Source organism: Gambusia affinis, linkage group LG13, assembly GCF_019740435.1.
Source record: "Gambusia affinis linkage group LG13, SWU_Gaff_1.0, whole genome shotgun sequence".
In the NCBI taxonomy this organism is placed as follows: Eukaryota; Metazoa; Chordata; class Actinopteri; order Cyprinodontiformes; family Poeciliidae; genus Gambusia; species Gambusia affinis.
Window position 1 is genome coordinate 10,811,650 of NC_057880.1, and position 24,339 is coordinate 10,835,988.

Consider the following 24,339-nt stretch of genomic DNA (forward strand, 5'->3'; position numbering starts at 1 on the left):
TTTATTTTTGTTTAAATGTTCCACATTCCTATGTTGCAACATAATGGTTTCTTTATATGTTGGAGCTATCAGGTTCACCTGAGGAGAGGGGATAATAATGCCACAGGTAATCTGAATGCTTCGATCTTATGGTGTATTTTACGAGTGCAGTGGTGGCTTAAGTTTATGATGGACTGCAGCACAAATGTACTAATATTTGTTAAACAAAGCATGTATTTCGAATTGTGGTCCTTGAAAATTAAGTGCTATAAAAAAAGTGTCAACCTGGCCGTGAATTTCAGAATAAAAGCCCTCAAAATAAAAGAGAAAGCGCTCCATTTTTCTAGAAAGAACGCTTCAATGTATTTCCGGTTCACGACTCTTAGCAAAATGAGGTTTTAAATTAAATATTCTTATTCATAAAATTATGTAGCATATTAACGGTCTGATTTTTTTCTTTTTCCTTAATTTCCAAACAGGTTTATTTTTCATAAATAGGAAATAAGAGTAGTTTTGCAGTTCGTTCTACCGTTAAACAGGAAGTCGTCATTGGCTTGTTGTCAGTCTGAGAACTGCATACAGTGGCTGCAGATGGGAAAAAGGTAGGCTACAGGCATCTAAAACTTGTTTATTGACTAGTGGGTACACATTATTTAGACTGCGAAAAGTAATAGCAAGTTGTCATTTGACTGTGGGTTAGCTTTAGTACTATACTCGTATTGTGAAACCACTTTTTTCCACGTTGACTTCTTGAGCTAGCCAGTCTGAAGTTGCCAATGACTTTATCGATGCAATTGTGTGTTTACGTACGTTATAAAGCCATTGTTTGTGTCACTTGAGCTACACGTTTATTTTCCAGCTGTTAGAAATACGTAGAGGATAATAGAAAGAAGTGGAAAGACTCACTTGTCCAATATGAGCTTGCCACCTGAGGACAGAGAGCCTGGGGTTCCCATGGATAATTCAAAAGAAGATGTTGGTGGTCCTTCTTGCACAGGAGATTACAGCAAACATGTAAGTTACCAGGCTGATCAGTATTATATTTTATTTGTTGTGTTTAAGGTGATATGTTTATTGTCGTGTTTTAATAAGCAAAGTGTGTACATTTGCTAAGTCTCCCGGAGTTATGTTAGTTTAATCACGTAAAAATTCGCCATAAGTGCCGAGACACTCCTCAAAATCACTAAAATCTAGTTTGCTGTTCACTATCGTGGCCACAGCTTCATAGATAAAACTATATTACGAGTAGTATGTGCCACAATTTATGTCCTGCTGTTCAATTTCAAATGTGAGAAGTTGTGACCCAGTCACATAAAACATTTTAATTTAGTAAGTTATTTTAAATATTACCATATGTCAATATTTGAAAGTCACATACAGATTTTTGGTGTTCAATTTTCAGTTGTTAGTGAAAATGTAAGGTAATTTACCTATAACAGTTCATTTAATTGCCCCAAAGCTCATGCTTCTTACAGCACAAACTGTGATACTCACTTTAATAAGCAATTTTAGAGGAGACAACAAAGACAGCAGTAGAATCAGCTATTGGAGCGAAATAATTTCAAACTGACTACAATATCTAGTTAACTGGCAAAATATGGTACTGTCTCTAGATGTTTTACCCTGCAATATCTTAGAAATATTTGAAATGTACACAGATGTACAAAATTAAATTATTAAATTACATACATCTATTTTGTACAATTTTCATACTGCTTTTACATTTTTCAATAGCCTGGTTCTATCTCTGTAAATTCTTTCACTTTCACTTTTGGCTCAAGTGGACGTGACATCAAAGTTTTATTCTAAAATCATTTTGATTACTTTGTTGTCTTGTTTTTATTAATTGTTTTAAGTCATAAAAATTAAGATACATTTTGCAGTAACATAACCATTATTTCTAAATTATAATATGACATCTAATTGTCTTATTTACAGGATATGACAGTGTGCTTAGGAAATGGAGAAGTAAAGAGCTGTGCAGTGGTCAAATACTCTGCTGCCCCACCTCCGACCACCTACGCCCTCCTGCAGGAGAAGACAGACCTGAAGCTTCCACCTGCCAACTGGCTGAGAGAAAACCCCCAGCTGGGCAGTGCTGGCACCACGGTGCTAGGCTCCAGCAGCAAGAGCAAACCGTTCTCTAGGTATTAGCATTTATTATTGGACAGTGGAAACGCTGCAAGTTCAGTTAGTTCGAACAAGCAAAATGTGTTTTGAAAATTTGTGTGTGAAAATAACTTTTTAAAATAGGAGAAACAAAAAGAATTTCTCCCTGTGCCTCTAAAACATAAAAATCAGATAAAGATCAGTCTTTTCTAAAGACACTCAGTGCAGTTTTTGTGGAACCCCCATCTGTCTGAGGAGTTATGAATGACATGAGAGAGGCCATTAAGAGGTGTGAAAAAGTTTGTTTAGTAAGAAGCAGCCTTTGGGTTTTATACACCCGGCGTCTCTTTGACCAATTTGGTTAGATCTGACGCACCTGACAATGTCAGAATACAGAAGTTTTCTGCTTTTTCAAATTGAGGAAAACTGCAAAGAGATATGTAATAACATATCTCTTTGATGGCCCTAGACGTGAGCACCAATGTTGTCGCAGACACGTGAAAAGCAAGGAGAGCAAATTTAAAGATGTGGTGCCCATGAAGCAGCAAACCATTCAACACAATGGCAAAGCAAAGCCAGGATTGTGAGAGGCGCACAGCGAGCTGGGTCATGTTCTTTACAAAACCTTCCTACATGTTCATTTGCAAGGGAAAATTTATAACCCAAGGAATCCAAATTGCTGCTGTGCACAACATCCAGCAAGATTTATTGTGATCCCTATCCGACCACTTAGTCACACCACTGCATTACAGCCTGTACCATCGACATTCCAGTAGACACAAGAAGGGGAGACAGTGGGGGAAAAAAACATCATTTTGCAGTCAGAAAGAGAAAAGTTGTAGATAATTACACCGTGTTCCAAATTATTATGCAAGTGATATTGTCTCAGATTTTCCTAAATGGTCAATGCAAATGATGATCAGTATAATTTTCAAGTCGTGAACTATTACAGTATAAATCAAATTTTACTGAACAAAGCTCCCCACGAGAACAGAATTTTTTTCAAAAATAAAAAACTCAAAATGCACTGTTCCAAATTATTATGCACAGCAGATTTTCTAAACATTTTATGGATTATAAAGAACTGCAAAGAGTCATTCTTTGAGTATGCACCATTATATTCAAGTGCTGCATACTGGCACTAGTACTAGTACACTAGTACATGTACCAGTGTACTAGAATACAGTCACTACATGTGACTAATACATGTAGTGACTAATTTCTAAGTCACTAACTTCTAATTAAGGCTTTAACTTGATGTTGACTCCTGTTAGAAGAGAACTACGTCTGCATGTTTGAGGAAGAATTTGGTGCCTGCTCCCTTTTCTTGCAACTAGCCAAACTCTCCTTTTAGCTCATCTTTGTGAAACAAAGTAGCAACAAACTGTCGTTTGTAATTAAAGTCTGGAATCTCAGTATCTTGTAACTTTTGCAGTAGGCCACAGTAATATAATATTTCGAGCTAAATCTTGTATAACTTGTAAGTACCGAACGTTCCAGATTTAAAAAGTGCATTACAGGACTAGACATTTGGTATTTGGGATGATTGCTCTCTGAAAGAAGTAAAATGTCTAGAAAGCTCTCAGGAAGACTGATTCCAACATACTGGATTGCCAGTTTCTCCACAGTGTGATTCATACAATTAGTTGCAATTGGCAGCACTGCAGAACTTATTGTATAATTCCAAGAGCATGTAACCTTCTAGCAGCCATTTTAAAATAAAGTACCTCAGAGTGGGTGAAGCTTTGAATAAGTGAAAAAAACTATAAGTGGAAAAACTGTATTGATATATTTTTTTTAATCCTTACAGTTTTGGGATGGCCTATGACTTCATTGACTGCATTGGGGATGACGTGGATGTCGTATCAGATTCTGAGGTTGGTAGCGCTTTTCCTTATCCTTTTCTTTCTAACTTGTTTCTGAAGTATGGATATGGCCAAAACTTTTTTTTTGTTTGTTTTCTACAGAACATTAAGAAGCTTCTGAAAATCCCCTACAGCAAGTCCCATGTTAGTATGGCTGTTCATCGTGTTGGAAGGACGTTGCTTTTGGATGAGCTGGACACTCAGGAACTCCTAAGAAGATCTTCTCAGGTACAGGGAGACATGTTTTATTTATTCGACTCCGTCGGAACAGTTATATTAATGACAACTTCTGTTAACTAAGTTAACTGCTGAAATGTTTTGTTGTAGACAGGAGATTGGACATGGCTCAAAGAGATTTACCAGCGCCTAATAGATCAAAAATGGCAGAGAAAGAAGAAGAGCAAAGAGCACTGGTATCAGAAAGCCATCTTGTCGAAGTTCCTCTACTACAGGCAAGAGTTTGGTTTTTTTTTCTGGACAAATTAGTTTTGAGATGCAGTTTAATTTGACTTTTAAAGATGTTGTAATTTAACTATTGTATTCTGCAGTATAAATGGTGATGGGGCTGCAGAACCTGTAACAGAAGACATGATAGAAGAGGATGAGGAGAATGGAGCCGAAGAGTACAGCTCTTCATGGCCGGCTACTTTCACCAGTGCAATGTCTGAAGCAGATGCTCCCAAACAGGTAACTTGGACACCACGGGATTAAGGACGGTTCCTCAACTCAAAGTTAGATTTAGGAAGCTTTAAGATACATTTTATAGGGGATGTCTACACAAATTAAGTGCTTATGTTGTTAAATCTTCAGGAAAGTGTTCCTGTGGACAGCAACTTTGCTTTAGGTCAGGTGACATCAGTGCCTAAAGAGCAGAATCTTCCTACTCTCTTCAATGAAGGGGAAAACAGTCAGGTAGCATATTTTACTATTCAAGAATTCAATCCTGCTGCAGCTCTTTACTTGTTTACTTATATATTATATTATATTACAGGGCTTAAGGAACGACTTTGTGCGAAACATCATGTGGACGTTTGAGGACATCCATATGCTGGTTGGATCCAACATGCCTATTTTTGGAGGTGGTCGATATCCTGCTGTTAGTCTGAGACTAAGGTTTGATGGTTAATTCTTATCTTCCCATTAAAGACCTGTTCTTGTTTTTTAATTTGAAGACTAAACAAATACATTTTGATTTGCAACTAAATATTGTATTTAAGTAAACTTAAAAATCTAAGTTTTATGAGTTGACAATGCAATGTGCACACCCTTGATTCTTTTAACACTACGACCATACACTTCAGTGGACTGTGCTAAACAGAATGTTCTCAAACCTTTTGAAAGAGCGGGTTAAAGAAAGCTGTTGTTGAAAGACAGCCAATAGACATAGCATTTGCAGTTCACTGGGAGCTGCCTCAAATATGGAGGAAACTGAACTGATGGGACCAAAATCTTACTTGGATGCAAAAGTCTCTTCAGCAGAGTAAATGAAAGATGGAGTTAAATGCATGGCAATTCTGAAAGATAAGGAGACAGCAGACTTGAGATTCACCCTCCACCAGGACAACAACTTCAGTATAGTAACCAATCAGTTTGAGCTACAGATGCATAGGTTAGATCAAAGCATATTTACGTGATGGAATGGCCTAGTCAAAGTCCAGACCTAAATCTATCTTGAAAATGTGTGGTTAGGTTTGTAGAACTCAGTAATGCATTGCTTTGTTTGGTATATCAAGTTACATTCCAACAAAATATATTAGAGTTTATGTTTGTAACCTAACAAAATGTGGAAAGTTGAAGGAGTTCACTTCATACATGTTTGTTTGAGCAGGTTTTATACTATTTTCCTTTATTTGGACTTTGTTAAAAAGTTTAAATAGACTGTTGTAAACCTTTTCAAATATTCATGCAGTACGTTCAGAGCAGTAGTTGAGTTAGAATAATTAAAATGTGTTCATTTTCTTGCTGACTCTGCTGTTTGCTAAGATGTGCAGCATTAACATAGAAAAAAAACAAAAAAAAAACTGACCAATTTACTCAAATGTTTGTTGGACTGCATCCAAAGATTGTTGGAAGCAGCGTCGAACGCAGATTGAACCCTTGCTCTGTTTTTCTATTTTTTCCCCAGGGACAGCAACAAACCAATCAACATTTTAACTGGTATCGACTACTGGCTCGACAATCTCATGTGCAACGTCCCAGAGCTCGTCATGTGTTTTCACGTCAATGGCATTGTTCAGGTAAATTGCCAGAGTTAACACATTCACTTCTAACTGTTTAGAAATGGTGTGTACTCTATTAACATGTTAAATCTAGGCATCCAGGACACAAAACCTGAAAACAATATTAAGCTGAGTTTTTTTTTTTTTTTTTTGTCTGATTTGTTTGTTTGTGGAGATATTAGTACAATATAACAGCTCCTTGACAATTCTTGAACACGTGTTCAATTCTTTTTGCTTTCTTGTGTTTTCATTCAGAAATACGAAATGATAAAAACAGAAGACATCCCTCATCTGGAAAACTCAACGTTCTCTACAAGGGTGGTAAAAGACATTGCCCAAAATATCCTCTCCTTCCTAAAGTCTAACTGCACTAAAGAGGGTCACACCTACTGGCTTTTCAAAGGTGGGGGGGGAAATACTTTCATTTATTTGTTCTAATTGCTCTCTTTTTTTGTGTATCTAATGTCTGCTTCTGTCACAACTTCAATCCACAGCTAGCGGAAGCGACATAGTGAAGCTTTACGATCTCACAACTTTGTGTGAGGAGGCTGAAGAAGAGGAATACCAGAATCCCTTCACCCTTCCTGTTGCTGTTTTACTGTACAGGTGAGTAATTTTATTATTTTTTTTTTTTAATTATTATTATTTTTTTTTATTATTTTATTATTTTTTTTTGGATAGGAGCTTGTTTGTGGTGATGCTTGGTACATAATATTGAACGAAAAATTTATATTAAGATTCTGTCGTTGTTTGTCTTTGTGGCGCAGAGTGGCCAGCAACTTGATGCTGAAGGCAAGTCAAAACCGAAAGCACTACGGCAAAATCCGAACTCTGCTCCTAAACTGCGTCAAACTTCTTGATCCGGAGAAACATCCTCAGGTATGTAAAAGAGGAAAAATTCCACTTCCATTTTTACCCATAGCTTTCAGAGCTGGCGTTTGGGCCGCACAGTGTGAAACCTCTTGACTCAGAGGACAACAGCTTTTGGCCTCAAGGAACCCAACCCCTTCTCTCAATGGCTTCTTTTTTTTTTTTCCCTGATTGCTTGTGCTCAGATCATCGCCTCGGCCTACTACATGCTGTCAGAGCTGTTCCAGCTCGACGAGCTGCCCGACGAAGACGGAGGGGAGTCGTTGCGGGCCGGTGGCTCCGAAGACAGCTACAGCGACGAGGACAGGGAGGAAGAGGAGGACGATGATGAGCTGACAGAGGACGGCGAAGACGTGGGTACTTACGGCAACCGCTCCAGGCCGCAGGACGACAGCAAAGCGGTAGCCGTGATCCGCTCCGTGGGGGAGCTGTCGGTCCCTGAGAAATACAAATCAACTCACCAGATCAGAGTAAGAGAGGACTTTTAGTTATTGTCAGACTAAAGATGGAGAGAGTTTCAAAGCACAAAGCATCGCTCTGATTTTATTTCCGCAGCCAAGTTGTGCTTTTCCCATTTCTCAAGACAAAGTGGAGCGATGCAGACATGTCCTAAGCTACGTACTGAAGGCGAGTTCTTGCATAATGTCATGTCACAGTCTTACTGTTTAGAAGAGCCGAATCAGAGACGTAAATATGGTTGTAATAAATCCACAGGGGTTGAAAGCGGTGGATGGCTGCATCAAGAAGGAGAGCGATCTGCCCGCTGCCGACCCCAACACTCCCATCCCGCTAAAATATGAGGATGGAGGCGCCAGTGGAGCCTCGGAGAAAGGCATCTCTCTTCTTCTGGAGAAAGGTGAGACTACTCTGCTCACGTCACAAAAAGAAGTTAACGATGAAATGGAAAAACACTATGCCTTAATGGTGAACCTGTGGATTTTCCCGCATGACCCCAGCGGGTGCAGGGCAGGCCGACCAGAAGCACCCGACACGCTCAGGAATGATCCCAGGCTCCTGGCAGCACCGTATGAAACTGCAGCTCTTCCTCAAAGCCTCCAAAGCGTACTACGTCCTGTCGGATGCTGCCACCAACCTGCTGAAGTACGGACGAGCCCTGCGCTACATCAAGCTCTCCCTGCAGTGTTACGGTGAGCGGCTTTTCCCTTCTTTATTTTTTTTATTTTTATTTTTTTTTCAAAATGTGAATTGTGAAATTACGCAGCTTGTAATTTGTATCCTCTCAATTCTATACTAATCTAGCATTAAAGTGTAATAAAAAAACCACGGCTGAAACTACATTTATCAGTTCAAGAAATAACGTTTAAACACCCTAATGAGAATTTTCACAGTTCTTGACCACAGGTCTCTTTATGTTCCTCATTATTTTGTATTTTATCACCTTCCTCAGATGCTTACTGTTCTGTGAGCGAAACACTGCACCCGCATGTGCTCCAGTTTCACAGCCAGTGCCTGTCACTCTGTGGAGACATTCAGCTCATGCTGGCCCAGAACGCCAGCAACAGGGCAGCGTACCTGGAGGAGTACAGCTACCAGACCAAAGAGGACCAGGAGATCCTGCACAGTCTGCACAGAGAGAGCAGCTGCCAGGGTCTGTCTTCATTCTGTGTCACCTAAACTAGAGTTGTCGCAACGGCCCAAAATCACCAAGTCAAAAGAACTTGAGGCCAAAAACTAAGGGGCAATTTACCTGCTCAACAAACCAAGCTGAAATACTTTAATAAAACGAGTGGTCAAGTTGATTTGTTGGAAAGGGATGTGTCAGTTATTATAGAAAAGGGATTGTGTAGGTTTGCTCATTAAAGGAAAGGGGCCCACTTTGCAAATTTTGAAAGGTCTGAACAATACACAATGAGATTTATGTCACTTTTACTAAAAGGTATATAGCCATGTTTAATAGATTCCCTAAAAGCAGATGTAGGTTCGCTGAAGCCTGCTGGTTAGACGTGGTCCTCAGAAGGTGCATAGTTATTGAATTCTTTGTGTTGTAGCCAGCATCTTCTGTTGTAATATTTTAATTTTAACATTTTTAATTTGACATAATTTTATAAAAAGATATAAAAATGATTTTAAGTTTTTATTGTGATTGTTTTTTTGTTTTGTTTTTTTCTTCTTTTGACTTGGTCTTATTGATAATATTAATCATCTTTCTTTTTATTAGACTTCAGCATGGCAACAGATCTGGCCATGGATCCAGAGTACCAGCTGTTTGTTAGCTGCAGATGCTACGAGGCGGCACACGACATGCTCACATCCGAGGTGTTGAAAGATCAATCCTCCGACCAGCTGTCCCAGGTCCTCAAACGGCTGGGAAACATTCGCAACGAGATGGGGGTCTTCTACATGAACCAGGCAGCAGCCATGCAGACAGAAAAACAAGGTATATTATCAGACCTTCTGGATTTCTTAAACGTGCGCATCTATTTGTTTAGCATTCACGGGATTTCATGAATCAATTTTCCTACCGGCAAAAGCGTCAAAATAAGCTGCTGTCTTGTTTCTGTTCTAGTGAAGAAGTCTGTGTCTGCAGCGGAGCAGGACTTGTGGAAGAAGAGCTTCAGCTTCTTTGAAAAAGGAATGAAGGACTTTGAAGCCATCAGGGATAGCACCAACACGGCCTTAGTGCTGTGCAACACTGGCAGGCTGATGAGGATCTGCGCTCAGGCCCACTGTCCTGTCTCTGCCGACGAGAGCAGAGGAGAGTTCTCTCCAGAGGAGGCTCTTTACTACAATAAGGTAATATATCAAGGAATTTGTATTGTATCTAATATAAAATAGTTTTTTCCATTTATACTTCTTTGTTTTTGTTTTTTTTTACCTCAGGCCGTAGACTATTACTTGCAAGCTTTAAGGGCGCTGGGTAGCAGAAAGAGCCACCCAGCTGTATGGGACAGTGTGAACTGGGAGCTGTCCACCACCTACTTCACCCTAGCTACGCTTCTGCAGGACTATGCACCACTGTCCAGGAAGGCGCAGGAGCAGGTCAGTCCACACACACGCACACACACACACACACACACCACACCAGGCGTTTCTTCCACTTCCCAGGAACACTTGACAATAATAAGAAGCATATTCCAGTGAATATGGCTATCATCAAACAGCAACAGTTAATTTATTTAAGGTGATTTTATTCAAAATGTGAAACTCAAATATTTAATAGATTGATTACCTACCGAAAAAAAAAAAAATAATAATAATAATTTCACTATACATATGTCCTGCTTTGGTCAACACTGAATTTTAACAACCACTGTGGTTGGTTTGCTAACATATTGACTTGACCAAAACAGAGAATCTTCAAAGTGTTTACAAAAAGTCATTAAGAGACTCCTGACAAAACTACACAGATGATCTAATAGATGCTGTTAAAGCAGCTTCGGCTTACATTAAGGCGGTAATTTATGCAAAAATAGCCACAACCAGGTATTGATTCCATATACCATAGATATTTTTTTTTTATAGTGGATTGGCATTTAAATTTTGAAAAGAAAAACATTTTTTGTTGTTATTAATGTCTTATAATACTCAAATTAACTGAGACATTTTTGTTGCATTTTAGATTTTCATTGGCAGCCATCCATTTGTTCAATTATTAAAATGAACAGAAAGGAGGAGGGTAGAAATCACCGTGTATATAGATGTTAATTTATGAGTTTCCCTCTTTGCCTTGATTCTCTGAAATGATTCAGTTCAAATGATATTCCAATTTATTTTGGTGCACATATTCAGTGTCCAACTTGCTCCAACGACGTTGGCGTTTCCTCCACTTCAAAAGCTGCGTTTCTGTGTTTTGATTGTACAGATTGAACGGGAGGTGACCGATGCCATGATGAAGTCCTTGAAATACTGCGACCTGCAAACCGAGTCGGCCCGGCAACCGCTGTACCAGTACAGAGCTGCAACCATCCACCACCGCTTGGCCTCCATGTACCACAGCTGCTTTAGAAACCAGGTACGACTCAGTTCTGATCAACTTGTTTATCTGAAGAACTCCTTTCCTGTGTTGCTGTCATTCGTTGCCGCGTTTGTGTTCTGAGAAACCGGCTGCGCTTGTGACGCAGGTGGGGGACGAACACCTGAGGAAGCAACACCGCAGCCTGGCGGAGCTTCACTACAGCAAAGCCGTCTCTCTGTTTCTCAGCCTCAAAGACGCGCCCTGCGAGCTGCTGCGCACGCTGCTGGAGAGGGTGGCTTTCACAGAGTTCACCATGACGGGTGAGCATCTTAAAATGTTTTGGACTCCTGTGTGATTATTTCTTTTCCAAAACCTTCCGACAGTTAGCCATGTTATGTGTTTTTTATAGGTCAGAGCAGCAGCGTGGCTAAGCTGAAGAGCTTGATTGGAGCGATAGAGGTCATGTCAGAAATCCGCCATGCTTTCCAGCTGATCCAGAAGGAGCTGTTGGAGGAACAGGAAGAAGTAAGAAAAAACTTGAAATCCCTCTTCAAGTTACTCACTCTGACCACATATTGTAGTTCACAGCAATATGCTCTCTTCCTCCCAGCAGCAGACTGAACCATCTGCCGCCGAGTCACCAGACTCTCCCGATAAGGTCGGCGGCTCCAGGTCTGGATTAGACCTCCAGGAAGTGCTGAAGTTAATTGGCGTGTTTGAGCCAAGTTTCTCCTTCCTGCTGTTACAAGTGATCAAACTGATGACGACGAGCAAGCGGAAACCAAGGTGAGCAGCTGTCTAAAACCCTGCGTGCGATCTTCTTTGTCCAGCTCATCGCTGACCAGCTCACCTCTGTTTTGCTCCGCAGCAACAAAGACGAAGACATGCTGAAAAACTACAAAGCCGTGTACTCCAAGTTGCTGCGCGCTGAGAAAGACGCGCCCCTCCTCAGTCGTGTTGAGCTCTACATTGAGCTCCTGCAGCAGCTGACCCCGTAAATAGGAAGTGACAACACAGGAATAAAAGGAGCTTAAAGCACAGAGAGGACGAGAGGAGTACAGTGTGTAGCAACTTCAACTACAATTGTCTCTACACTCTGAGGTTAAGAGTATTATGATTAGATGCCTTATCCACTTAAAATGTACTGACCAACCATGTAATGTTCTTAAGGGAAGCAAACCCCTGATACTTTATTATGAAAGAAAGTTCGCTGCGTCTATTAAGGAAAGCAGCGGGGTAACATAGCTGGGAATTTGTAGTTTTGCAGTTCCATAGCTACTATTTAGGTTATGACATAAGCTTTTTAGTTTTGCCTCTACACACAAGGCTTGTTTTATTTATTCTCACACATAAAAGTCACATTACTGACTATGAGCATCCATAAGTTAATTTATTTCATTATTAAATAAAAAAAAAAGAAAAGCTCATTATAACTGTGTATAACTTATTATACACAGTGATATATTTCATTCATTTATTTTTGTTCATTTTAATGTTTCACTCACAACTGATGAAAACCCCAAGAATCTGTTTTTCAGAGCATTATATTGAATCCTTTTTAGACGGAGCTTAATATAATACTCACAATTGTATTCATGGAGAATTTCATGGACATAATTGTCAATATTACATTAAGCAGTCAGCAGTCTTTACCGTGACATTTAGGCCATAACATTTTTGTATTAAAAAAAACCAAAAAACTTATTTTCTTTTCTGGAGGAAAAAAGTGGATTTTCATCAGACATCAAAATAATCTAGATTTTAAATGCATCACTTTCTGTTTAAAATGAAAATTCTCAGACATTGCAATATATGGAAGTATACTTGCAATACTGAAGTAATATAACTAGCTAGCTCTTCTAGTATACACTTGTTTGGATCTGCAAATGTAGACACATTTTCCAATGGAAATTTGGCATCAGTTTTCATAAAATAATAAAAGAAATCTGCCCATTTGAAGAGATCGATTTCGTTTGGTTCAGACGGTGACGTGAAGCACTGTGCACTTTTTTTTTTTTTTTTCCCCCTTTCCTGCCGCAGGCTTTTAGATTGAATGCAGTGAGTTATTTATTACAGAAACGCTATAATGAGTGTCAGGGTTGTTGTTTAATAGTCCAACCAAGAGCCTTTATTTTATGTTGAATTTGAGTAATCAAACTCAATTACAGCTATGAAGACTTTAAATACTTCTCACAATGAAAACCCTAAACTGAACCTCCTCTGGAGTGAATGGCATCTCTTCTAGATAATGATCTATTGATCTAGAGTCAAACGAATCCACCATCATGATACTGAAAACTCGGACATTCATCTCAGCACAGCCGGCTAGGCCATTTATCTTGCTTTGTAGGACAGCCATATGTGTCAGTACTTTGACTAGGCCTTCTGAAAAGCATTTAAGTAGTCTGTCATTTATAGCTTTAAGGTGTCAGATAACAACTAACTCAAACTCAGGCAACGCTGTTAATTTATTTTTAGGGGCAGGTACTATTATTATTGGTTTCTGTTCACGTCACCACTTTTAAACTGTACCTTTGTTTTTAGGAAGGAGTTGTACATTTGAATGTTTAAATTTATAACCAATGTACAGTTTTACTATACCAACAGCCAGACTTATAGACATTTCTAACTTTCTAGTAAAGAAATAAATTCTTTTTCTCGAGGCTGAGAGAAATTATTTATCATTGGGTCAGATTGGTTTCAGGTTGTGTGATGTTTTTTTTTTTGTTTATCAATAATGCTGTGAAAAAAAAGTAAAGTGATTTTGGTTAAGTTACAACATCTGCTTTAGAAATTGTGCAATATTTGAGCAACATTCAATGCAAAAATCAAAAGAGCTGGATGTGTCCATAATGCTCTATGTAAGAAAGTGAATCTATTTTTGTTTTTGCATGATTGCTCTAAGAAGTAAAGGACTTTTTAATTCTAGTATGCTGTATTTTTTCAAAGGTTTGTGTTCTATATGCAAGAGTTAGGTCATACATTTAAAAAAGATGGATATGTTTTCTTTGCATGTGATATTTTGATCTAAAATGCCTGAATGCTTCTTTTAAAATCCAATTTAACATGGCAGGTTTTTAAAGGTACCACCATGTTCTCACAAAGCCAGCAGGTGTTATTGCACATGAGTTTTGTAGCTGAAGAGAGGACATCGTATTTACACTGTGGAGCCGGCTGCACTCCGTGACCCTGTTGTCATTAAAGCGAGTCCACAGCAGATGGAGCTGCAGGCGTGTCCAAACTGTTCACGCACCTCATTAATCAAACTCAACCCTCTGTGCTGCAGGGCATAGTTGGCAGAAAAGGGCAGAAAAAAATAAAAATGGGAACCAGAGAATGGTTGACTATTTAGAAAATAAACAGGAAGGACACAAACCATCGCAATACGCCTAAATACACCCACAGGTGCGAATATAACAAATTTCAAACTTTCATAGATGTGCTTTTTTTGCATCAGTTTGGGATGATTTATCATAACGGAGCACATCACTGCATTCACCACCAGCTAGGGAAACCCAGTCCACAAATCCCTCTATGCACAGCAATTTGCTATTTGACAAACTGCTGTGGATGCTGTCTATATGCCAAGCCTCTGGATTTTATATTGTAGCCATGGAAGTGATCAGAACAGCTGAATTTAATTATCTGGATGGGTGACCCAATACATTTGGTAACATAGTGTATATATTTGGCCCTGTATATAGAAGTTTTACCCCAAGTAAATTCCAACTTGCGCATGAATTGTAACGAATGTATGTAAATATCTCATTTGTACTGAGCAATAACGCCAAACACATATGTTAAATATTTTATTTTTATATTAGTGCACTGTACATTACTATTTAAAATGAAACCCTGACTGCTAAAGAAAAGGAGGAGGGGCACAAATGTAGGGAAAGGTGAATGCTAGAAATAAAAATCGAGGACATTGTGACAACAGCTCAGCTATCCGGATGGTGACGATGCTAGAAGGGAAGACAAGCTAGGTCCTAGTTTGTCCAGCCGTGACTGTAAGCCGTTTGTCCGTCTGACAGTCACTGTATGACGCAGCGGTCAGACGTCTGGTCTTCCTGGGGTTCCTCGTTTGACGAGCGCTTGTTCTCGTTCTGAGACGCTCCGCCGTTCAGGATATTCTGGAGGAGGTCTTTGCTCTCACTCGATGGCAAGTTGTAGAAAAAGTACTGTGGCGTCATTTGAACGAACCTGCAATCAAGGAGAACAATGTTGGGTCCCACAAATGTGCTGAAGTGATTCAATGAAACATATTTTCACTCTTGAGAAATGCCCACTTTTGATGGACTGAAGAAACAGGACACTTCTCGGTTTCAAACTCTTAAATCAACATCCGAAGATTATGAAACGCAGACCGGCATCAGTCAGTCAACTAAGCTTTACATTTACACTCTTAAGCTGCTGCTCGGCATTCCAGTTGTTCTGGCCAATCCGTAATCCTTTCTCCAGCAAGCAGACACTAAAGAACAGGATTTGTAATTCCTCGCTCCACAGCCAGCATGACTAGTCTCTCCCGAACCGAGACTTTAAATTTGGTTCAAAGGGGTCAGGGGAACGTGTCTGTCTGATTAGGTTTGAGCCAAGATATTGCGGGGTTTCTGCAGGGAGCTTTCAAGCAGTAAGAGAGGCCGCAGCCTGAGTTGTGAATCTGCTATGTAGCCAGTTTTTGTAAAAAAAAAAAAAAAATGAGTGCATGAACAAAAGTGCTGAAGGAGGGGGAAGAAAAGTTAACAAGGCTTACTCCTCAGGCGTTATGTGGGTGACGGTGCGGAGGCAGTTGTCCTCCGAGAACGTGTGCTCGTGGAAGAGCACCCACTCCGGCAGGCCCAGTTTGGGGCTCTTGGCTCCATATCCAGACATCGGATGGATCTGTGCCACGTGTTTATGAGTCAGAATGAAATAGTTCCCCGATCCATCAACATCCCGAGCCACCTGAGGGAAATCAGAGCCAAAGCAAGTGTCACTCCATAGGAAGATTTATGGAAATATATATATATATATATATATATATATATATATATATATATATATATATATATATAAATTAAATTTTTATTTATATATATATATATATATATATATATATATATATATATATATATATATATATATATATATATATATAAATTATTATTATTTTTTTTCTTATATATATATATATTTATGTATAGAGAGAGAGAGAAAGAGAGAGATGGAGCATGCAAACAGAAAGTACATCATATGATTTTTTTCCTTTGAGTGGGAAACAAATAGAGGACAAATCTAAGTCAATAAGAAAAGACACGCTGGAATAAAATCCCTGACAACTGCATCAATTGGCTGTGCCGTGCAGCATCCTAATTTCTGAAGCGTGATTGAATCTCTTAATATCAGGCTGAATTTGTTGCAGCAGTGTGACAGTAATCAGGCCTGGGTGCTGCAGTGTAATTGAAGTCGGCTTCCCAGAATATGTGGTTAATCACAATTATTTCATGATGTAAAAGAGAGGCAATTGCTTTGATAGATATGGTTAGGTTGGTTTAGAAGGACAATGTAAATCTATAAGAAGGTCAGTGCTTCTTTATTGCACATTCCCTACAGCCAAACTTGAAAATATTGAAGGAAATCTCACTTTTTCTGTCATTTAAATGGTCAGGGAGAGATCGTTTAACCTTCCTTCAAGCCAGAAACACCATCTTATCGTAGGCATTTAAAGACAAATAAAAAACAGACACTATAATTGCGAATGTTACACAAGGATATTCACAGGCTCATTACATTACAGGAGCCTGTAAAAATCCCACAGTGCACCCACCAGGCAACAATATCTGCAATATCTGACCTGCATGAAAAACCCTGCGAGCAGGGCTCTCTTGATGTTGACCGTGTTGCCTCGGCAGCCAAAGGCGGGCGCCGAGACAGGCAGCTCGATTCTCCTCAGCGTGTCGGTGAGCTCGGTTCGAAGAGCATCGGCCGTCAGCAGGGCAGTGTGGTTAAAGAAGAAGTCCTGACACCACTTCTCTTCATCGCAGTCTGACACAGCAGGGAAAGAATATGGCGAGGAAGGATTTAGAGAGTTACATGGTGAAATGGGAAACAATACGGGCCTAATGTCACTGTTTTTTTTTTTGTTTGTTTTTTTGTTTTTCCCCTGAACTGACATTCATACTGCTGACACTGTTTGAAAGCCTTGAAGATGTTGATGAGAGTGAAGTGGTCTCCTTCCGGATGCTGAAACTTCATGCGACACTGGGCTGCCTCTGGCTTCAGCTCCTCAGCTGGAACCATGAAGCAAGAGGGCGCTAAAAAGATACACAAGATAATACTTACTTTTTAAGTATTATCACTCATGTAAACACGATCATATAAGCTGAACATTTACACATCTAATGATATTTCAAACCACAACACCAATGGATTTTATAAGGATGTTTTGTGACAGACCAACAAAATCATCCATCCATCCATCCATCCATCCATCCATCCATCCATCCATCCATCCATCCATCCATCCATCCATCCATCCATCCATCCATCCATCCATCCATCCATCCATCCATCCATCCATCCATCCCTCCCTCCCTCCGGATGGTCATAGGGAAGTTGTGGTGCCTATATCTGGCTGTTAATAATGGTGAAGCAGAAGTGAAATTATACATGGTTTTTATATTTAATAAGAATCTGAAAAGTGTTGTATGCATTTTTATTCAGTCCCCCTTAGTCAATACTTTGTAGAAACAACTTTGACTGGGCCCTTCTGATGCAATAACTTTGACATGAACTGTTTCACTGTTTCTCTGGCTATCAAGAGACACAAAGTGATAGCTGGTTGCAAATAATTTTATTCAGGGGTTTGGAGTAAATCGGGTGGATAAAAATCTTATCTGTTATGCATTTATTTGTGTTGGTATATTTCATCAAATGGTGAAACCTACAAAATGTGAAAACTACAGAGAAATACTTTTTGAGAAACACTTTAAGTGACAGCATGATTTTGCACAAAGCCCAATGGCTTTTTTAGATTGGTGTTAAAATCCCATACATCACCTGTTAGCATGGCTGCAATGATGACCACTTCGTTGACACAGTCAAACTCACAGGAGGCCAGCACAGTCTTGGCCATTTGAGGCTCCAGTGGGAACTCAGACATGATGATGCCCATCTCAGAAAGGTTCCCATCATTATCCAGAGCTGCCAGGTAGTCCAGCTCCTCCAGTGCCTGCATCAGACCTCCAGGGTCTGGAAAGAAATATTTCAAAGCAGGCTTGTGGGATAATGTTCAAAATGTTAGACACAAACAAAGGAAAGTGGATTTATAACTGTATTTAACCGTATTTAAACTGGGTGTTCATTAATTCCACACAAATCTACTTTAAGTATTCAAAGTCTAGCACCCTGCTGGGAATGGTGAGAACGAAAGGGCAGCAGCAGATTACAAAGATGCAATCCTCGCCAACATCTGCCTCATACCGCTACTCAAAATAAAAACTGGTTCATGTTATGAGTTAGTTTTTCTTTTTTTTTTTATAGTGTTAAATGAGAAAGCCGAAACAAGAGGGAAAGAAAGGTTCCCTATTATCTGCTCACCCTCACACCGGCTCAGCCATGCCTGTGCTCTAATCAGCTAATGAGTGTGTGTGCGTGTTTTGTGGTGCTTTTCTGTGCATAAATCCGACGAGAACAAAAGCACACGGAAGGAGGTCAGCGCTGAAAGGATGCTCACAGAACAGGAGCTGTCGGCTCAGCTGAAGCATGGCTCACTGCTTTTCAATGATAACAAAAAGAAAAAAAAGTTCCTGTCTGCTGGAGCAAAAAGAGAACAAAACCGATTGGACCGAAAGATTCTCTTGTCCAACAATAAGTGAATTTTTAGGGATTCAAAAGAATAAGAATATTCAATGCTTTTTTTCCCTGTTTGTTTGTTTGTTTGTTTGTTTTGTTTTAAGCCTGTATACACATAAATCTCACCTGGCCTGTCGATAAAGTGACAGTGACCCAGCCCGGCGATCTCTATCCTCTTTAGGAACAGCACGGTGGAGGTGATGTCAGACTCCACAATACGAGGACGAATCTTTGCAGGAAGCTGTCTCTCTTTCGGGTAAAGACGAAAACACTTGCCTGCAGGACAGAACAGCTGGATAATCACAACTACATATTTACATTACTCACTGGCCACTTTATTAGACCCAAATAGATCAATTAGCAGGCTAAGGAAAAAATTGGACAATCACAGACTGGAAGCCACTGGACTGATGCAATTTGGTTCTGGCTGTCCGCTCAGATGCTGGTTCATGATTTGGTGTGAACAACATCGGTCAGTTTGGTTTTGATGTGGTCTTGACATGGTTGAATTGTTGCTAAACATGTACATTTTTGAAAAGCCGCAGTATGCTCTTCTTCGTGTGACTGAATTTTATCGATTTGCAAAGTTTAAATGAACTCAAACTGTTTTTATTGAACATGGAAGTAAGTTCACTGTATTCTACTGGCTTGCACAGTCGCCATGTCCAAAACAGCATCTCTGAGATTTGGCAATCATGGATTCTAGCTGATTTTGAAGGCCAAAAGGTAATCTAACCAGCAGGAAGTACCTAGAATATGCTCACCTGTTGGACCAGCCAGCTGTTTGCGGCACTCACTTTGACCTGAGCTGATTGGCTGGATGATGACAGAGTTTGTTCTGATTCTCGGGTTGTAAACCTGCAAACACAATGACAGAGGAGTCAGAGGTCCACAACTATGTATTTACGTCTTGAAAAAAGTTTTTTTCCCCCCTACATCACAGAAGCAAGGATATTTTTTCTGTTCTTTTTCTTTGATGGATTTTCGTTTAATACACTTCAATGCCATCTTTGATACACAAACATACACTCTGACATAGTATATCTGCTGAGGCTGTTCCCACAGACAGGAAGCTAAGCAAATGCTGTTCACTGTACTGATAATGCTGGACACATGCACAAAATAATACAGAATGTATAAAAAGCAACTCTGTAATTATTTTTCCTTGTTTAAAATACTGTTTAACAGTAGAGGTAAAACAGCTGCTACCTCGCTCCCTCACATGGTGTGAAGGTGTCTGTTCCTTATATTAAGAACATTAGGTATTAGGATGAACCGAACTGTTGCTTTGTCATATGGTGCATATTACATTTTGAAATGTACAGAAAAAAATTGTGAACTATAATTGAGTTGTGTTGGAAGTTTCTGCAGTTGGATTTTGACCTTTTAAAATACCTCTGACCTGAAGCCATGCTACTTTACTGAATTCTTTGAGTTTCAGGAATGCAGATATTTAACCTTGGACGTTTTTTGATGTTTTTCTGTTTTTAATTATTGTTTTATTTTACAACAAACTTTGTATTGTTAAGATGTTAAGATGTTTTAAATGGATTCATAAAGTAGAAAAGAAAAAGTTTTTGTTTCATAAAGTACAGCTGGCTGAATTAGCCACAAATATCTGATCGATGCGAGATCACAAGAGCACAAGAAATAATGCAAAACTTACATATCTTTTTTCCACTCCAGCATCAATAACAAAGTTAATTGAGCTATAAGCCCAGAAGAAGTCCTCATTTGGACTGCTTGTGAGGAACACTCGTCTGGTCTGACCCGCCTCCTCCCCAAACATCGGTAGACTCCCAGGTTGGTGAGGATGAACAGCTATGGGCAGCAGCTCACCCAGGCCAGGTGGCAAGCCTCGCTTTTCATGACACAGGAGGTCATGGGCCAGATCTATTTCCTAATTGAGGACATACACAGAGAAAATTCAGCAACAAAACTATTTTGTCAGACTTAGGACGTCAGGGCTGCGTCTTACCTCCATCGTCACCAGAAACACAACCACATCCCCCGGCTCCTTGGAGCGATGGATCTCCAGCACGAGACGGAGAGCAGAACAGAAGTAGTTGTCACTCGTGCTGCTGTACACTACCTCCCCAACCTCTGGGGTCTCCAGGTGGATGGCTGGCAGTGCTGACCCAGTGAAGAGGTTCAGCTGCTTGGGGTCCGGTTTGGTCGCAGACAGGAGGACCACACGGAGCTCTGGCCTCTGCAGGGCGACTTCTTTCAGCAGACCCAAAAGCACATCGGTAGCAACGGTCCTCTGGTGGGCCTGGTCTACGATCACCACACCGTAACGCTCAAGCAAAGGGTCTGACATCATTTCCCTCAGCAGCATATCATCTGTGGAATACCTGAGGCAAAATCGATTTAAAAAAAAGTTTGTTTAATCCTTTATTCAAGTCTGCCGTATCTATATGGCAGATCTCAAGGACTGTTACAGTCTTTACGTGTAGCTTGAAGGTGTTTTCAGGTCTGCATTGTTGTAAAATTACACAATAAAAGATATACTTAGGAATGGCTTCCTAATAAGAGAGACTTTATTACCATTTCAGGTTCACTTGTTGTATTTAATTAAATTTAGAAAGTACCTTTTATCACAATGTTTCTTTTACTACCGCTTGTTTATCTCATCTACCCCACACCCCCACAGGGCAGAGTTCCTTTGTCCCCCAGCTGACTTATGAGGCACCCACATGGAGAGTGTGACATATGGGTGGACATTGAGAGGGGCAGCTGTGACGCAGCTGCTAAAAAGAGCCCCTCTAGCCTTTTGTTCTCCTCTCGCCTGAGATTTAATAAAAGGCCAGTTGATTTAGCAGTGTGTGGAATGAAAAAAAAAAAAAGTTGGTCTGGTTTTTTTTTGTTTTTTTTTGCTTTAGGAAAATTTTGCAGCACCACTTTTTCATTACCTGAGGAAAGTTTCACCGGTGCAGCAAGTTTCCAAGGGGATGGTGTACCCGACCTCATGACCGATGTTGATGTCCATCTCATCGGCCACTCTCAGAGCGAGATCAACCGCCTGCTGTGGATGAATCTGGGTGCACACCACCATCCCATGCTGGAACCGGACCGAGAGGCAGAATTCAGCACACCACTGAGGAATCTGATGCAAAACAAAAGTGGGATGGATTACTCCCCAATAGTTAGCAGAAAATGAACTTGTTTCACAAAAAATAAAAATAAAAAATAAAATAAAAAATCACTTTGTCTTTGCATTGCTAAAAGCTTTAATGATTTCCTATAGAGAAAAGATGTAAGGTACTCACTTGAGAGCTTCTTCCAGTTTTGGCAAAGCCACTAAGAACCACAAACTGTCCTTTGGTCAAAGAATCCATAAATTCATCCTTTGCTCTCCACACCGGCAGCTCTTTCCTTTCTTTTAGCAGTTTGTAAAACCTTGACGAGTAAGGAAGCCCATCAAACTGATTAAGCTCCAGGATATCGTCGTATTCTTTGTCTCCCTGACTCAAAGTCTCAGAGTCTGAACAACACGGGGACTTCCCTTCCAAGCAGTATTCTCCACTCAAACTCAGCATGTGTTGATCCATCTCACTTGAGTTTTCAGTTTTCCTGACCACCACCTCATGTCCAGGTCCATACAGATTTAGTTTGGAGAGGTCCACGGCTTTGCTAGACGGCAACAGAGACCGCCTCTGCAAGCGAAGCCAAGTGAAAGGCTCAGTGGGAGCCCAGCCCAGCACTGTCATGTGGGCGTTAATCCCACAGAAGTAGTGTTGTCATCAGCACACAAGACACACGCACTCAAACACGCATTGATTTGAGCAGATTGGCTCAGGGGGCCCGGTATTTACAATGAACAACATAACAACAACAACCACCACAATCTGCCCATTGTGGAATTACACATTTGTTTAAATGTGAGAACATTCAGAAATTAATTTGCTATTTGAAGAGAGGCTGAATAAGAAAGTGAAGAGGCTAGCTCTGATTTGCTTTTATTCTTTGCAATATTTCCACATAAGTATGTTTACTCTGTAAAATTGATGTAAAAAATACTTCACTGTCTTGGTATTCTTTTATATTAAAGATAAAAAATATATATTTCAAAAAATAAGACGAGCTATGAATACTACAATAAAGAGCCTCAAAATGCCATGTATATTTAAACATAAAAAATAATTTAGGTCAATGAACTTTATGAGCCTCAAAATATTAGTGTCCTATAGTAAGAAGAAAGTTAATTGCTTAGCGTTGCCAGTAGATGGCACTGTGATCATGTTGTGTTGAGAGATCAGAGAGAGACGAATAAACGTTCTGAGTGGAAAAGGTCAGCGTTGTAGTCAAGAACATGAATACGGTCAAGACCACCTGACCCGAGGCCAAGTCAAGACCAAGACCAAGACCAAGACTTTTAGGGTCCGAGATCAAGACCGAGGGAAGTCGAAACCGAGTCAAGACCAAGACCAGGTTTTCTAAACTATGCACAAAATTCATTTCTTGGTTGTACCTTTATTTAAAGACAGTAATATCAAAAGTAAAAAAAAAAGATTCCTGTCATATACACACCCACCTTGAAAAACTCTAAGATCAGTTTTCAAGTACAACGAGCCATACTAGGCCTCAATAAACACTGACACGATTTCTTTTGAATCCATAAATGTTTCAGTTGTGAGGCTGGACGTCCCCTTGGATTCCGCGTCTTGGGTAATCAGAAAATATCATTATTAATCCAGGTCCCAAAGTTCATGAATATCAGACCCGACAGTTTTGTATCTCTGTGCTGCCACATGATAGCCCCATCTTTTTTTAAGCTTCTGCGTGACCGTTTTCGTATTTTTATCCAGCAAATTGTATATTAAGACAACAGATCAGTGTGGCTACACCCCCTAAAAACTTTCTATCAGCTGTCGGCTGTTATCCTGAATTACGTCACAGTGTCATGGCAGCACAATACTTCCTATACATGGAGGGGGAAAAAAAAATCATAGCAGTCTCTCTGTCCATTGAACAATACAGAATATAAACAAGCAAAGAGCGTATTTGTTACACCACCATAAGCCACAAATAGTGTTAAAATGTACATTTTCTGTGTGTAACTTGTTTCACGTATTTTCTACATTATACTAAAACAAAATGGTTGTGTTTAATTCTCTTTCATGCTCAGTCTTCAGTGTAAGGGAGTTCAGGACGCCCCCTTGTGGATTTTAATAATCCATTCTCTCCTTTCAAAGGCTGAGATTTATTGTAGGTGTGTTTTTCAGAAAATAAAACATTTAAAACCCATTACTTTAGAGCAGTAAATTGTCGTGTTTTCTGATTGCTGGTTCAATACAAACACAAGTTTCAGACAAAATGGGAAGATTTCTGAATTAAAAGTTCCCGTTCCATCAATTTTTCCGCAGGTAAATCTGTAAAGGATAACCATCACACACCATACAACAAACTCATATGCTATTTTAAAACTCAAAATGCACATTTCACTTTACACTGACCCAGAGGAAGAGCTGTTGAACATAATCATTTCTGACTATGAGCTCTCATTTATTTTACAACATTTTTCTGGTGGATAAAAAATTAAGGGGGA

The 24,339-nt window shown here is 39.8% G+C and overlaps 2 protein-coding genes across 3 annotated transcripts; one reads left to right on the forward strand and one right to left on the reverse strand.

Annotated features, from left to right (window-relative positions):
- Window positions 1-481: 481 nt before the first annotated feature.
- edrf1 (erythroid differentiation regulatory factor 1) lies at window positions 482-13,883 on the forward strand. Of its 2 annotated transcripts, none has more exons than XM_044136764.1 (26): window positions 482-581; window positions 839-993; window positions 1,918-2,126; window positions 3,899-3,965; window positions 4,056-4,181; window positions 4,281-4,405; window positions 4,502-4,640; window positions 4,764-4,865; window positions 4,945-5,066; window positions 6,079-6,190; window positions 6,428-6,575; window positions 6,667-6,778; window positions 6,940-7,051; window positions 7,228-7,512; window positions 7,598-7,669; window positions 7,757-7,898; window positions 7,999-8,190; window positions 8,451-8,651; window positions 9,222-9,440; window positions 9,570-9,796; window positions 9,884-10,042; window positions 10,866-11,015; window positions 11,125-11,278; window positions 11,368-11,483; window positions 11,569-11,744; window positions 11,827-13,883. In XM_044136764.1, exons 2-26 carry the CDS (start codon window positions 895-897, stop codon window positions 11,954-11,956), a joined length of 3,696 nt encoding a protein of 1,231 aa, XP_043992699.1. In that variant the 5' UTR covers window positions 482-581; window positions 839-894; the 3' UTR covers window positions 11,957-13,883. The 2 variants fall into 2 exon arrangements, with proteins under 2 accessions (XP_043992699.1, XP_043992700.1); XM_044136765.1 differs by having other exon boundaries at window positions 11,572-11,744.
- Window positions 13,884-14,787: 904 nt separating this feature from the next.
- Window positions 14,788-22,349, reverse strand: dhx32b (DEAH (Asp-Glu-Ala-His) box polypeptide 32b). The gene is made up of 11 exons (XM_044136766.1): window positions 22,061-22,349; window positions 21,704-21,897; window positions 20,770-21,145; window positions 20,458-20,691; window positions 19,556-19,649; window positions 18,918-19,067; window positions 17,997-18,188; window positions 17,111-17,251; window positions 16,792-16,982; window positions 15,712-15,902; window positions 14,788-15,161 (listed from the first exon to the last, which is right to left on the reverse strand). Exons 1-11 carry the CDS (start codon window positions 22,340-22,342, stop codon window positions 14,993-14,995), a joined length of 2,214 nt encoding a protein of 737 aa, XP_043992701.1. The 5' UTR covers window positions 22,343-22,349; the 3' UTR covers window positions 14,788-14,992.
- Window positions 22,350-24,339: the final 1,990 nt, after the last annotated feature.